Genomic DNA, 14,309 nt, shown 5'->3' on the forward strand with positions numbered 1-14,309 from the left:
AATCGATGCGCGTTTAACCTATACTACCGCTGTATAATCGATTCTAAAATAATTAATCAGGACTTGAAAAGTTATCGCGGCACTCACATAACTTGAAAAAAATTCTACGATTTTCATTGCAAATATTGCTTTTCCAAAATTAGGTGGGAAGGCATGAAGGGAAGACATACATCTTCGAATTCTTATGATTATCGAATATTTTCACAAGCTTTCAGCATATGTCACGGATCACAGAAATTGGTATAAATTATCAATGGGTTCTATCAATTATTGCCGACTGCTAGGATTTTAAAAATAACTTTCTAACATGATTATTGATCTAGCGATTCAAAGCAAATTACCAAGAAATCGCATGATTGTCAGAATCCTTAGAATCCTTTGCGGTCCAGATTTTGAGCAGGATTTGGGAAGTTTGTGGTTACTCAGATTTCAATTAATCTGTGAGGTTTGTATGTATAAAAAAAAATCGTGCCCTTCTAATAATTCGTTGAAACGTTCTTTATTTATCATAACTTTTGATAATTTTAATCAATCGTATTTGCCGATTTCAACAATTTCTATTATACCTTTAGACCTAGGATAGGATGTGACAATTGAATTGCGACTGCCTTGTTGTTTCCTCAGTCGGTTGCTTCGACGAGGTGGTAGCCAGTGCTTCCGAATAATTTTTATGCAAAATCCGCCAAACAATATATGTAACAAATTCATGTTTTCTCGTTCATTTTTTCCATTATTTCGTAATACAAGATGTTATGTACTTTCAGAAAAAAGTTTTAACATGGAATTAAATGAGTTTTATAGTGAAATGGGTAAAAAGTTGATAAATAATGCTTCAAACAAGTGTTTTAAATTAGCATAACATTTGCGAATCATGCATACATCATTTGTAGTCTAGCATAAATTAATTTTACCCAAAAAATCAAAAATAAAACTTTTGAATTTTTTCATAAATTCCAATTTATTTACCCAGCAACGCGGCCAGGGTAACAACAAGCTGCCCTTTTGAAAATGTGATACCGCCGATCGAAGTAATCGATTGTCATTTTCACCCAATCAGCAACCGGTACGATTTTGACAGAAAATCGGTACGATTTTTACTGACTAATTGGCACATCCTATCCTTTAGACCAAGGATGTTTTTGATAATTTATTAAACTTGGCTCGATCTTTTAGCAGTTCATTCCGGAAGCTGAATTTTTAAATGTGTTTATGGAGGACTTCTTGTGCGAAGGTTCGCAACAACTTTGTGTAATAGTTCTTTGTTTGAATGCCATTTTTTATAACAAAGTTGCAGTAAGTTAGACTAGATAATTGAAATTTTTCCAAAACCATGAAGCTATATATACTTGCAAATAATACAGCCATTAAAGTTGGCTTAAAGTGGGAAAAGGCCCTTTTACGACCAAAATAATAACTTTGACATGTTGAAATAAAGCACAAGTGATGCATCGCTGCATTCGTAATGCTGAAGTAGTGTATCGTTGCCTGACAGTTGATGAACAAATGCATCTTTATATCGTTAAAACTGATCTAATGCCATTAGCGTTTAATATGCTGATTTGTGATTAATTAGATGCAATAAATAATGCTTGGTGGTTACTTGGGTTATTTTAATTAAATTTGAAACCACCATTCGCTAACACGCAGATTCTTGCCAGCCTTGACTTCATCCTACCATAATCATGGGTAGGACAATGCTTTGGCTGTCCCACCCAAGAAAATCCATGCGTAGGACATGTCCTACTTGTCCCACCCACTCCCGGCGCCACTGGTAAAAATTGTCATCGGGGATGGAAAAGCTCAGATCGGAAAAGAAAGTTTCTTTTGTTCTGTTATTGGTACGGAAAGCCTTCATTCCGCTACCAACGATAATGGTCTGTGACTTGTGATCTTTGCTGCTGCTAGAGGGATCGCAATCAGCAGTACCGTATATAACAGTATGTCACACTTTTTGTATGAATCATTGATTTTTTTGTATGGATTGACAATAGAGGTAATAAACTGTAGAGGATGATTGTTGCTGCGGTTCCCTTTGTTATCGTCCCCAAACATGTCGGGTACCTATCTGTCAAAACCTACTGATTTTTCCTTCGTTGCCAGCTAAAGATGTTTCGCCAGTGACGACAGCGACAATCTTGCTCTATAGTTTATTACCTCTATAGACCAATGCAAGATCTTGACTTAACCTCACTTATTTGACAGTTCACAGAGCTTGTTTACAGGGTGTTAGAATTAAAATCGATCAGCTGGAAATAAAAATCCGTAATTTTCGCTCAAAATAATTTTGATCCGAATATTCTAGTGATATGCTTTAATTCCTACCATAAATCAATCACGAAAGACATCAATATTCTTAATTAATCGCAAAGCAGTTTTTCCGGAAGCTGCTCCAGAGACTAAGTCCCGGTAAACAAGCTCTGTGAACTGTCAACCTACGTCATCTTGCACTGGTCTATTGCATAGCTTCTCAAAGCTAGGGGGTCGCGTCCCCTTCCATAAGATTTACACAGGCTGAGGGGTCGCAACCCACCACTTTGGGAAACTATGCTCTATTGGATTGTCACACTTCGGGCAATCGGACCCCGTTTGAGCGTTACGTAATATATGAGTCCCCCCTTACACACTTATGGCGCTCGCAGGAGTAAACGCAACGTGCAATGCGTCGCATCGCGCCTACGCGTTTACTCTGGCTTCACTCGGTGGGTAGTTTTGACTTTAAAAGTACTGTGCAAAAAGATAGGACAGTGAATTTTGATGACGAAATCTTGGTTCTTATAGATCTCCGTTCTCGTCGAATCCTTGAAAGTTTTTGCTTCCGAATGATGCGAAAGAATGCTTTGCAATGTACCTAACCCATTAATTCGTTTTTTGGTATCAACACATATACGCATAACAATATCGGTAATAGGTTATTATGAGCGTTTTTGTGTTTCAAATAACTTCATTAACAAGCGTCAGTTCGCTTCGCAACATCGATTGTCTTTAGATAAGAAAGTGTTCTACTCTGGATACAACGTTATAGAAAGATCGACAATGACTATTAACTTGTCTATTTGCCTGACAGGAATTGCCAAATAGTTCCTAATACAAACTGAACTCAATTCAAACACTTTTTCTCAACAGTGTGATGGACATGCTGCGCTTCCACAAGTTCACCATCGGCCGGGCCTGGGTCTCCGACTACGGGGACATCGACGAGAAGGAACACTTTGATAATCTGTACAACTACTCGCCCCTACACAACGTCCACACGCCAAAGTCCGAGAAGGAACAGTACCCGGCCACGCTGGTCCTGACGGCCGACCACGACGACCGGGTCAGCCCGCTGCACTCGCTCAAGTTCGTGGCCGCCTTGCATCACGCCATCAAAGACTCCGAGTTCCAGAAGAACCCCCTGCTGCTGCGCGTGTACAGCAAAGCTGGCCACGGCATGGGCAAACCGACGGCCAAGAAGATCGAGGAAGCGACCGACATCCTGACGTTCATGTACAGGACACTGAAACTGAAATTGCATGTCTAGCGTTCTGTGCGGACGTTTGGAGTCGGAACAGATCGACTAAATAATTCTGATTGTTAGCTTTTGTATTGGCCATCTTCTTTTTTGTTTTCTATTTTTGTATACCTAGTAGGATAGTCAACGGTTTGTATTCTTGTTTAAATGACATAGTCATCGTCAGTATCGGATTGAATGGATGAAAATGAAGAAAATCAGGTTATTTGTAGCTTTTATAATGCATGAAAAATATTTGAATAAAAATTGCTTGAATGATGAAAGTGTGTAGACAATGACTGGTATATGAATATCACGCCCGGGAGGGGTTTACGTCGTTGGATGGTAGTGTGGTGCAATCCAGATATGGTGGCGGTGGTGTCTCCCGTGACTCAGACCCCGCAGTTATCGCGTGTAGCGCTCCGCTTTGTTCGTGAATATCGTAACCATTGTTCCACACGGAATTGGTGGAACACTGGTGACTATTGTCTCCGTTGTGGACTGTTCGCAGCATAGGTTCATCCTCCTGGTTCAATCGTCGGGGTTGCTCATCGGTAGTAGATGCTTGCCAAGTGAAACTGTTAGTTGACAGTGCGGCAGGGCTCGTAGGAATGGGAAGTTGGATGCGATCTCGAATAGGAGTGGGTGGAATGTAGCGATTGTGCAGATTGGATATTTGGGAGTTGTTCCTGAGGTAGAGCGGTTGGCGTTTGGAAAAGAGGTTCACCAAAAACTGTCGCGTGTTTTCGTGGTTCCCGTAGATTTGCGATTGTTCATGTGATGGAAGGCAACCAATTGTTTGACGATTGGCACGTTGAAACGTAGGTGACTCGTTGAGACGTGTGTCTGTAAAATACGAAATACAATAATAATAAGAATACAGCAAAGCGTATTAAATACCTAGTTCCATCTTACGTGCAAATCGGTTACGTTCACGAAACTCCCTTCTCATGGCTCTTGTAGAAGTGGGCATATTCTGTTCTCTGGATTGTTTTCGCTTGATGCATGTTTGGATTGACCATACTACAGTGTAGGTCAGAAACGACCCGAATAGAGCACCGATAAACATGCCCACGAGCATGGTTATTACGGGCATGCTTATTGTGGATGTGTGGTGCACTGGGTGTTCTGTCCGATCTTTCTGCATCGCGACGTATTGGAAATAGAGTTCACTAAAGCGGTGTTGGCACGTGATTAAATTTTCACATGTTCTTCGACTTTCCGTGTCCTCTTCGTCATTATAGGCACACGACTTTTCCTTTATCTGGTCCAGGTAGAGTTCGGCGATTGACGTATGCCACACTTGGTCAATAGGCACTTCTTCGCGGTTGTTCTTCTCCAAGTGAGGATCCAGTTCCATTTTCTCAAATTTGGCTTTGGTTTGATGTGGGTTGAGAACTGGAGGAAGTTAGACATAATAATTAACAAAACATAACATTTACAGCGTGTCAAATATACAGGGTCCAGAAATTGAAGTGCTACACTGTATATTAAACATTAATGAGTAGAAAATATAATACAAAATACGTATTGGAAACTAGCTCTACGAAACGTCGTCGACCCGTGGGTACGTCGTTATTTTGGTGCCAGGGGTTGGGTTTTATGACAGGATTAGATGCAGTCTCAAAAAGGGAAAAAAAGCCAACTAAGGAATTTTCAGGGTTCATTTCGAGCTAAGATCGGCCAGCGACTACATCGGAGACCCTATGAATTTTACTGTCTGGAGTATATTAGAGGCTGCGTTTGCTCTGTTGCACATCATATTTTTTGTGCAAGTCATGAATGGACATCTGGTAAAATATCACAAGAGCACCTGCGGGCTTCGTACGATGCGTTCCTTGAACGTCTACGACGCGTGGTTAAACACAAGGACGGAAAAATAATCTTGACCAGCGAGCTTTCAAAAAAATGATATGTTTTCTAGTGAAATTGAATGTAATTCAAGTAAAATATTATTGTTTTGATCATTTTATCTGTTTATTCTATTAGAATTTCTAATGTAGCACTTCAATTGCCGGGCCATGTATTAGCATACACTTTTTCATCGCAATGTGTGTGGAGGCCGCGCGCGGGAATTTGCAATTTCCATTACGTGTTTTGTGTCTAGTAGTAAGCAAAAATAAATGTTAGAATGTAAGCCGAAATCTATGTGTTTGATGAATTAGAATACATGTAGTGCTAGTAAATTGTGTTTCCTCAAAATATGTCTTTGAATAGTCTCAGTGTAAAAGAACATTACGGACATTACGCTGTAGCAGGATTGGAATTGGACAGGAATTGTATTTGTTTATCCTGGACTTGTACGCGTGTTGGAGGGCCTTTAGAGAAGACTATCGAAGGCAAGTGATTATTTGTGTGGTTCCCCAACAATCACCATCGATCGAATTCCCGTTCCAAAAACCAATCGCCTAAGGATCTTGGTTGTCACCTGGACCAAATGCTCACGTTTAAGCCGCACTATAAAACGACTCACGACTGCGCGAAGCTTCCACGTGGCAACCGAGCAACTTTGCTGTAGATGAGTTCGGCCCTAGTCACTGCAAAGTTAACGTATGGAATTCGACTAGTGAGCCGAGGAGGATCGAAGACCCTACAGATCCTTGCTCCAGCGTACAACAAAATGGTACGCTACGCCTAGGCTAGAAAACAGCATGCAATCGATATGCCCACTCCGGGCGAAGACGCTTTGAGATCGGTAAAGCAGACGATGGCAATGGCGTGCGAGGTCCAAGTAAATCACTGGATTTTTAGCGTCGGCTGCTAACTAAGAATAAGAAACCAACAATGAATATTTTCTCCGGAGAACCCTTTGAAAAATCCTGAGAAAATTCCGTTAGAAATGTTTTGAGGATTTCCATTGGAAACAATTTCATTCATTAATAATTTTTCGAAAAAAAAACCCTAAAAGAATATAAGAAAGAAACCATCCCACAAAATTTCAGAAAAAAATCTTGCAGGAGTTTCGGAAAAAAAACTCCTGAAAGAATTTTGTATGGCCCTTAGAGATTCCGAAGAATTTCCTGGAATTTTGGTTGTAGAACTAGAGGATGAATGAATTTCCTAATTTCATAAAAAAAAATCTCACGAAATCCTTAAATGTATAATGTATAAATGAACCGTTTGTTTGAGAAACTACATATGTAACATTTTTGGCCGAAATGAGATTTTTATATATTCTGAATCCTCGTCCAAAAATACGTATTGTGGCAAAAAATACGAAAAAAAAATTTTTGTTCAGGAATGTATGAAAAAATTTTCGTTTGTTTGAGAAACTACATATGTCCACGTACTTTGAAGAGCAAATGTGGAGTACTGCTTACATTTTTTGCACTGAAAGAGCCCCAGGGTGTTAAGTTTTGCCAAAAACTATTGATCTGTATCGAAGAAATCGAAAGATTCGGTGCAAATTTGTTCAAAAACAGTTTTTTGTTGTTTTCTCGAAATAGTGTAAAATGGACTTATGCAGTTTATCAAACAAATGATTCAAATGTATAAAAGATTTTTTGCGGTATTTTTTAAAAATTATTCCTGGAAGAGATTCTGAACGAATGTCTAGAAGAATTTCCGATGGAGCTCATGAAGGGATATTAGACAATAATTCCTAAACGAATTTTCACTAAAGGAGTTACCGAAATTATTTATGAAAAAAATCCCTTGGGGAAATTTCGAGGAAATTTCTAATACCAATTGAAATTACCGAAGAAATTTCTATATTTCTCCATGAATTCCTTCGAGAATTCTTCCGGAAATTATTCCAATAATGGTTCAAAAATTTCTTCAGGATTTATAAAAATTGGCGGAATTTTTTTCAGGACGATTTTGGCGTAAAAAGGGAAAATAATTAATTTAATGTGTCACGTGCCACTCTTTGACACACTTTGCCACTCAAGAGTTGCAGTTCAAGCACCAATAGGCACATCAAGTAAATCGATTCAATTCCGTATTACAGAAGTTCTGCGGCGTCCAAATGTGATCAACATGATTTGTTCAATACGGTGCTTTATGTGTCAGATGTCCACGTTTTTCACCACAGTAGCCCACACAGAAAAAATAAAGAACCTAAAAAAAAAGTTTAAAGAACTCAACTTTGAGTACGAAGTTCAAATTTTTAACTCAATATTAGGTAGTTTTCTCACTCCCTCTTATGAATGATATTATAAACAAACAGAGCTGCATCGACCCAACATGTGCTGCTTCGTGGAAGAAGCCAAATTTGAGTTGTTTTCATCATAGTCTCGAGTGAGTGAAAATAACATAAATTTGAGTTGGTGAAACTTCATAGTGGGTGAAAATTCAACACGGGAGTAAAGGCAAAGTACTCACCGGATTTTTTCGCATTTTACTTATTTTTGGCTTCCTCCACACAAGGGCGAATTTGAGTGAAAGGAACCGTAAGGTGAGTTGTTTCGCGGTTCCGTGCAGTTTTCATACTTACACGGTTACTGGCTAAAACCCATTAATGGGTACTATGGCACCCATTTTCGTCAAAACCGCCACTACTCATTTAATGAGTAAAACCGGTTTACCCACACACCAAATTGGAAGAATATGTTTCAGCAAATTATTTTGCTGGTAATCAATCAGCAATTTGGAACTTTGCTGATAATTTTGGCAATTTGTTCCGGTTTTCTGAAATTCAGTAAACCTTACTAGATTGCTGTACATTCAGCATGTTCTACTGCTGTCACTGTCATGTCTTGGTAAAAAAAAACATCACGTTTAAGTTGTCTTAGACCGCGTTTCTAGTTTCGTTTAACAAATTTAAAAACCGTAAAATTTTCTTAAAGTGTAGTGCTACATCGATCTGGAAGTTCATGAGGACTTGCAGAAGCTGAGATCAAACCATTGTAACGTGAGTGGTGAAGTGGAGCAGTATGTAAATGCTATCCGTAAGTTGAGCAGTAAAAATAATAAGGTGTCTTTTTTTCAGCTTTCAAAAAATGGCGGACACAAGTGTTTTAATTGTCATTCATCAATTGCATAGTCGATGGCCTTCGAAGACGAGTCAAAAAGCATGAGGACATTGATACAAATGCATGCAAACTTTGTCCTTGCACTAAACTGAACATTTACAATAAATGTTTCATGGTATATTAATAAATGTAAATTTGATTTTTGAATTGCTTTGTTGTTTTACTGCTTTGAATATAAGCCATCAAAATCTTAAATATTCCTTTGAATACATGAATAAAAATAATAATTATAATTAATAAAATATGTAATCAGCTGGTTTTCAGCAGTTTTTTACATTTTGCTGAATTGATTCAGTAAAGTGCTGTCAATTCATATTCCAGCCCGAAATGCGGAATTTTCAGCATAACAAGCTGATGATTCAGTAAACGACTGACAGATATGACAGTAGTTCAGTTTGCTGGAAGTTTCGGTAATTTATTTTACTGAAATGTTTGCTGGCTTTTCAGCTCGGCAAAATTCAGCAAAATTTTGCTGATTTTCGGCGAAAAAAATTTGGTGTGCATTAATGGGTAAGTCATGTTTCTGTCAGAAGATGGGTATTATTTTACCCATCGGGACAAGCTCAAATTTTTGCAAAATGGGTAAATAAATACCCTTTTTCCGGCAATGAAATTGTGTTTGCTTTGATACAGATTATTTGCAGATTCTTAAACATGAAAACAAAAACGAAATCAACAAAAACACATTTTTATTCACCAAATATATCTACTATGTACACCTAATTATGTGCCCCGCATGCAAATAACGCCTAATGAAATCTTCTTGGATGGTAACGGTTAGTCTCCGAATGATTTCTTCCATTAGTGGTCCGCATTTCAGGTGGTTTTCAGGCTTCTCTGGACCAAGTCCTTCATGGATTAATTACCCCACGATTTACCTGTAACGAAATTCTAATGAATCTAAAGCACTGTTCACATATTTATTTCAAAGACTTACCATTTCTTCTATTACGTAATCGTCAGGCAGAAATATAAGATGGTCGATTCTATTTTTCTCTGGAATTCCGCACCCGAAGACCTTGGAGCAATTAAGAATTTTTAGTAATAACGATAAATCGTATTTAAAAGACTGTAGTCGTTTACTTACATCAAAGATGACTATAAGTTCCTTCCAGTTATCTTTGCTTACATTTAACGTGAGTTCGTTGATTTAATTTCCCTAGCAGTAAAAAAACGGGAGTACAGATGAAGAAATGTTTACAACTATTTTTTCACCCATTAATGGGTAAAAAAATATACATTTTTTCTCTCCAAACAAGATTTGAATATGGGTATTTTTTCACCCATTTGTCAGTTTAAAAATTTACCCCTTTTTTGACAGATTAATGGACCATCGAAAAATGTATACTTTTTTACCCATTAATGGGTTTTAGCCAGTAACCGTGTAAGAACAAGCAAACCAAAACAATAAATTCGACATTCAAGGTACAGACCAAACCCTTTATGCAAAATTCGGGTTACTGTGGTTGAATCATCACAAATCCTATATTGCCTGATTTTCTCAAAATTGCACGCGGCGAACCTTTCATGAAAGGTACCGCCGCGCTTTCTGCACCTCGTTTACTTGATTCTTATGGATGAATAGCATTGCGGTGTATCGTTTGTCGCGGCCGTACCTTTCGACAGTCATTCGCCGCGTGAAGTTTTGTGCAAGTACCCATTTGGGAACATTACAAACGCCGCGCAGTGTATCATATCCAGAAAATCTGACAATATGCATGGGATAACAAGTAGAAGCATAAATACTAGAACGCTAGTGGCGCTGTAGTCATTTAAATTATGTTGCCAAATTATGCTTCAACAAGCTTCAATTGAGTATAATTCATGCGTCATGTTGTAGTGCATGTTTGGTTTCATCAACAGCGTTGGCTTGACACTTGCTGTACCGGTACTTTGGACGCCAGGTCGAAGTAACCTAGAGATTAGTAACGTGAACAGGAACGACATCAGCACTCTTAGGGCGAAGCCAGAGTAAACGCGACGTGCGATGCGACGCGACGCGACAGTGCAATTTGACAGCCTGTTGATAATGATTGTTATTCTTTTACGTGAGTCGCGTCACGTCGCATCGCTCGTCGCGTTTACTCTGGCGGGCACCTTATACTTTTGAATCAACTGGATAACAGCGCCTCTAGCATTCTTGTACTTAAGCTTTGGTCCGATTAGCGAATTAAAATCAAATTAAACTTAAAAGTGACAGTTTGGAAATTATGAAATCCCCCGGTAATAAGAATGGCTGGTGCCACCCAGCAAGACCAACAAAACATCTATCAAAAATGATTCAATATCTGTCAAAAGTAATCTTGCTCTGCGAGTAGGTTTTTTGAAAAATTTTGAAATGTCACATTTTCGATTTTGATTCACGAATCGGACCAAAGCCTTAGAAGCATAAGCGACATGGACAGTTCTCTAGCAGAAGCTTGCAGAAGTCAAGATCAGTCTAAGAAATTATCAGGTAGGACATTTTCTCGACCTCCCTCTGGGCTTAAAAAATAGAGGTAATAAACTATACAGGACGATTATCGCTGCGGTTCCTTTTGTTCTCGTTACCAAATATGTTGGGTCTACATCTGTCAAAACGTACTGATTTTTCCTTCGTTGACATTTAGTGCCCTATCCTCGCCAGCAAAAGATGTTTCGCCAGTGACGACAGCGACAATCAGCGACTTCTTTTGCTTAAAAGAATCATCGCGTTACGAATGCTAGAATGGTAACATGGCATGGAAGAAATGGTTGAGCAATCAGCATGAAAAACCTCGTGTGTAAAGAGACCGTGTGTGGCGGCGAAGGATCAACCACGAGCTCGCCCAGCTCTACGGCGAACCCCGTATTTAGAAGATAGCTTAAGCCGGAAGGATACGATGGGCAGGGCATGTTACAAGAATGCCGGACAGCAACCCTGCAAAGATGGTGTCCGTTTCCGACCCGGCAGGTAAAAGAAGGCGTGGAACGCAGCGAGTAAGGTGGGCTGACCAGATACAGAACGACTTATCGAGCGTGAGGTGCATTCGAGGATGAAGATATGCGGCCTCAAACCATGTTTGTGGCGTCAAATTGTTGATTCAGTGTTATCTGTTTAGGTGTAAGCTCAATAAATTAAATGAATAGGGGAACGGTTCGGCACTTCATCCCATAGCTCCTATTTCCATCTCATCGAAAACAAAGCAATGAAAAGGAATTTGGTTTGTTTCTTATTTTTGTGATTTTTTCACCAGTGAGCACGCGTGTTAGCAAAAAGAAGCGACGAGATTGGTGCTCTATTTCTTTGTTTTGCGATGAGATGAATATATGTTCAGTGTGATGGAAAACGGAACAGTTCCCCTACATGAATGGCTTATTAAGTATTGCCCAATGGCGCTCGAAAATGCAAACTAAATTCAACGTTTTTACCTTGGCGTATTCCAACAAAACCAAAAGTGCTTAAAGTCAACGACTTCGCCGGATGCTCCTTTTCGACTTGTTCAAGGGTCTGAAGGGATTTCGACATGAAAAATGAAACATCTAGCCCAATAAATGCGTAACACATGGAGAATCCATCCAGAGGAAAAATTAAATCCCTTTTCAAGCTTACATACAGTGAGAATGCATGGAACCAGTGGGCATAACACCCCCCCAAGGACAACATTTTCAGAAGAAATTTTTTTTCGAAAAAAAAATGCTCAGAACCCCCCCCCCCCCCTCCTCAGACCAATTTTCTGGCTACGCCACTGCATGGAACATATTGGATGAACGGGCAGACCAACCCAACAAACAAGTATAGGGCTTATTCAGTCAAAAATAGACTTATTGAGTCAAAAAACTTATTTAGCTTGAATTGTTTGTTGAGCGAGAAAAAATCCGAACTCCCAACTCCAATCCACAATAGGCTAGGTGTACCAGTTGTGGCTATAGCACCAGTTGTCGCACTAGTGCTTTATATGCCAAATGACCGATCAAATCACCGCAAACCAAGTTCATATCGATAAAGCATATTCATATGATACGATAACACCTTTGATCTCCTCCAAAACAAGCGAAGCATATTTGTAAAAATTGATTTTGCTTAATTTTTAACGTCCTTTGCACCAGTTGTCGCACTAGTGGTCCCAATTTGGCCAGTTCCATAAGAAAACAATGGGATTTGCCAAATAAGGAACCAAAATTAAGAATAGTGCCACAACTGGTACATGCGTTCCTATTATGGATTAATCAATTTTGAGGATATCAACGAATTTTATTGTGGTTTTCACAGCTGTTCTAATGAGCAAGAAGTAAAACCTTTCGTTTGATATATAAAGTCCATCCACATGCTTTTTACTTATTTTTTTTAAAATAGCTGTTCTTATGTATGGCGACAATTGGTACACCGACCCTAGCAGTACTTACAGCAGTTTTCGATTTGTATCGAATCGACACGCTTCTTCATCCAGTTGATGGTGGCGCGCACCGGAAGATTATCGCATTGCCACCGGTTTTCGTACAGCTCAACAATTCGCAACCGCTTCAATGGAGCGAAAGCTTCTTTCGGCAGGGTGATCATCACATTTCCGGAAAGATCCATCATGGTCAGCTTTGGTAGGTACACGAAAGAATTTTCGTATATTTGAGGAATCTTACACTCGCTCAAATCGAGGGTCTAAGAATTTAAAATTGATTATAATTTAGAGGAAAATAAATTAGTTTTCTGTTTTACCATAATCGAAGGACTCTTGAGGAATGGTTGATTCTGTATGGCCATGAAGTTGTTATGCGACAAATTGAGTTCGATGAGGTTTTCGTTAGTCTCGAATAGATCTTCGTGCAGTTTTTCTAGTCGATTGTGGGATAGATCAAGAACGAGCAGTTTCTTCAAATTCGCAAATGCATTCATCGAAATGGTTTCGATGGAATTCTCCGATAAGAACAACTTTATCAGTTGCTTGTATTCCTGGAAAAGAAAATGAGAAGACATTTATTCACGTATCATCATAAACGTTTCATGGATATTTAACCTGGAAATCATCTTTTTCGATAGAAGATATTTTATTGATGCTCAAATCCAGTATTTCTACACCAGTTGGTACATCGGTGTATGCGTTGATTAGTTGTTCATGGCTGAAAATGAAAAAAAATGTACACATTTTTATCGCATTACTGATAACAAGTCCTTGTTGCACCACATGGAGAAATTTTAAGATGGAGAAATTGAATTTCATCACGGTTGATCGATGCACTCGATTGAAGGCATTCCATTGCAATTACCTGCAGTCCGCACGTTTCAGCTTATCGATCATACTACAGGTACACATCGAGGGACACATTCCCGACGAGTGACCACGACGATCATTTTCCGCTATGACTGTCGTGATCGTTGCTAGAAAGCTTATTACTAAAGCACTACTTAATACTACGACTTTGGGTTGCATTGTAATTTTAGATTTATTTTTAATTCGACCACAAATTTAAACTATAATTCGCTATATAGACTAGAGAAGTTACATTTTTCTCAAAATAAAATTTTCACAAAAACAGCGAGGGTGTTTCCACTTCCCGTGACTGAATTCGAATGGTAAAATTAGTCAACCTGGATAGAACGATAGTAGAAAAAAGTGCGACAAACTGCAAATGTGTGGATGGATAAGATAACAAATTCTGCGCTGTATTGAATGGCACAAATGAGTGAGAGAGGTGTGCTGATAACAACACCAAACAGTTGACCATACAAAACAAACGGTGGTATCTAAACTAGTGAGAAGCTCACGTATTGATATGTATTGAAACTTCATCTGTACTGATGCAAAAAAAGGTGTGAATGACTAATATCATCAGCTGCAATTGATAAGGGCACCACCTGCATGGTTAATGCCTTTGTAATGACACATGCATCT

General features: G+C 39.0%; 2 protein-coding genes across 3 annotated transcripts in view; one reads left to right on the forward strand and one right to left on the reverse strand.

Annotated features, from left to right (window-relative positions):
- Positions 1-3,774, forward strand: part of LOC134212825 (prolyl endopeptidase) — a 42,534-nt gene extending 38,760 nt beyond the window's left edge. The window contains exon 8 of the mRNA XM_062691034.1: positions 3,124-3,774. Coding sequence (XP_062547018.1) covers positions 3,124-3,520 — 397 coding nt within the window. The 3' untranslated portion in view covers positions 3,521-3,774. The remainder of the gene's footprint in view (positions 1-3,123) is intronic.
- Positions 3,775-3,800: 26 nt separating this feature from the next.
- LOC134212826 (uncharacterized) lies at positions 3,801-13,992 on the reverse strand. Of its 2 annotated transcripts, none has more exons than XM_062691036.1 (6): positions 13,684-13,992; positions 13,434-13,536; positions 13,136-13,369; positions 12,829-13,078; positions 4,406-4,888; positions 3,801-4,336 (listed from the first exon to the last, which is right to left on the reverse strand). In XM_062691036.1, exons 1-6 carry the CDS (start codon positions 13,845-13,847, stop codon positions 3,804-3,806), a joined length of 1,767 nt encoding a protein of 588 aa, XP_062547020.1. In that variant the 5' UTR covers positions 13,848-13,992; the 3' UTR covers positions 3,801-3,803. The 2 variants fall into 2 exon arrangements, with proteins under 2 accessions (XP_062547020.1, XP_062547019.1); XM_062691035.1 differs by having other exon boundaries at positions 4,391-4,888.
- Between the last annotated feature and the right edge of the window lie 317 nt (positions 13,993-14,309).

Source organism: Armigeres subalbatus, chromosome 2, assembly GCF_024139115.2.
Source record: "Armigeres subalbatus isolate Guangzhou_Male chromosome 2, GZ_Asu_2, whole genome shotgun sequence".
Classification (NCBI taxonomy): Eukaryota; Metazoa; Arthropoda; class Insecta; order Diptera; family Culicidae; genus Armigeres; species Armigeres subalbatus.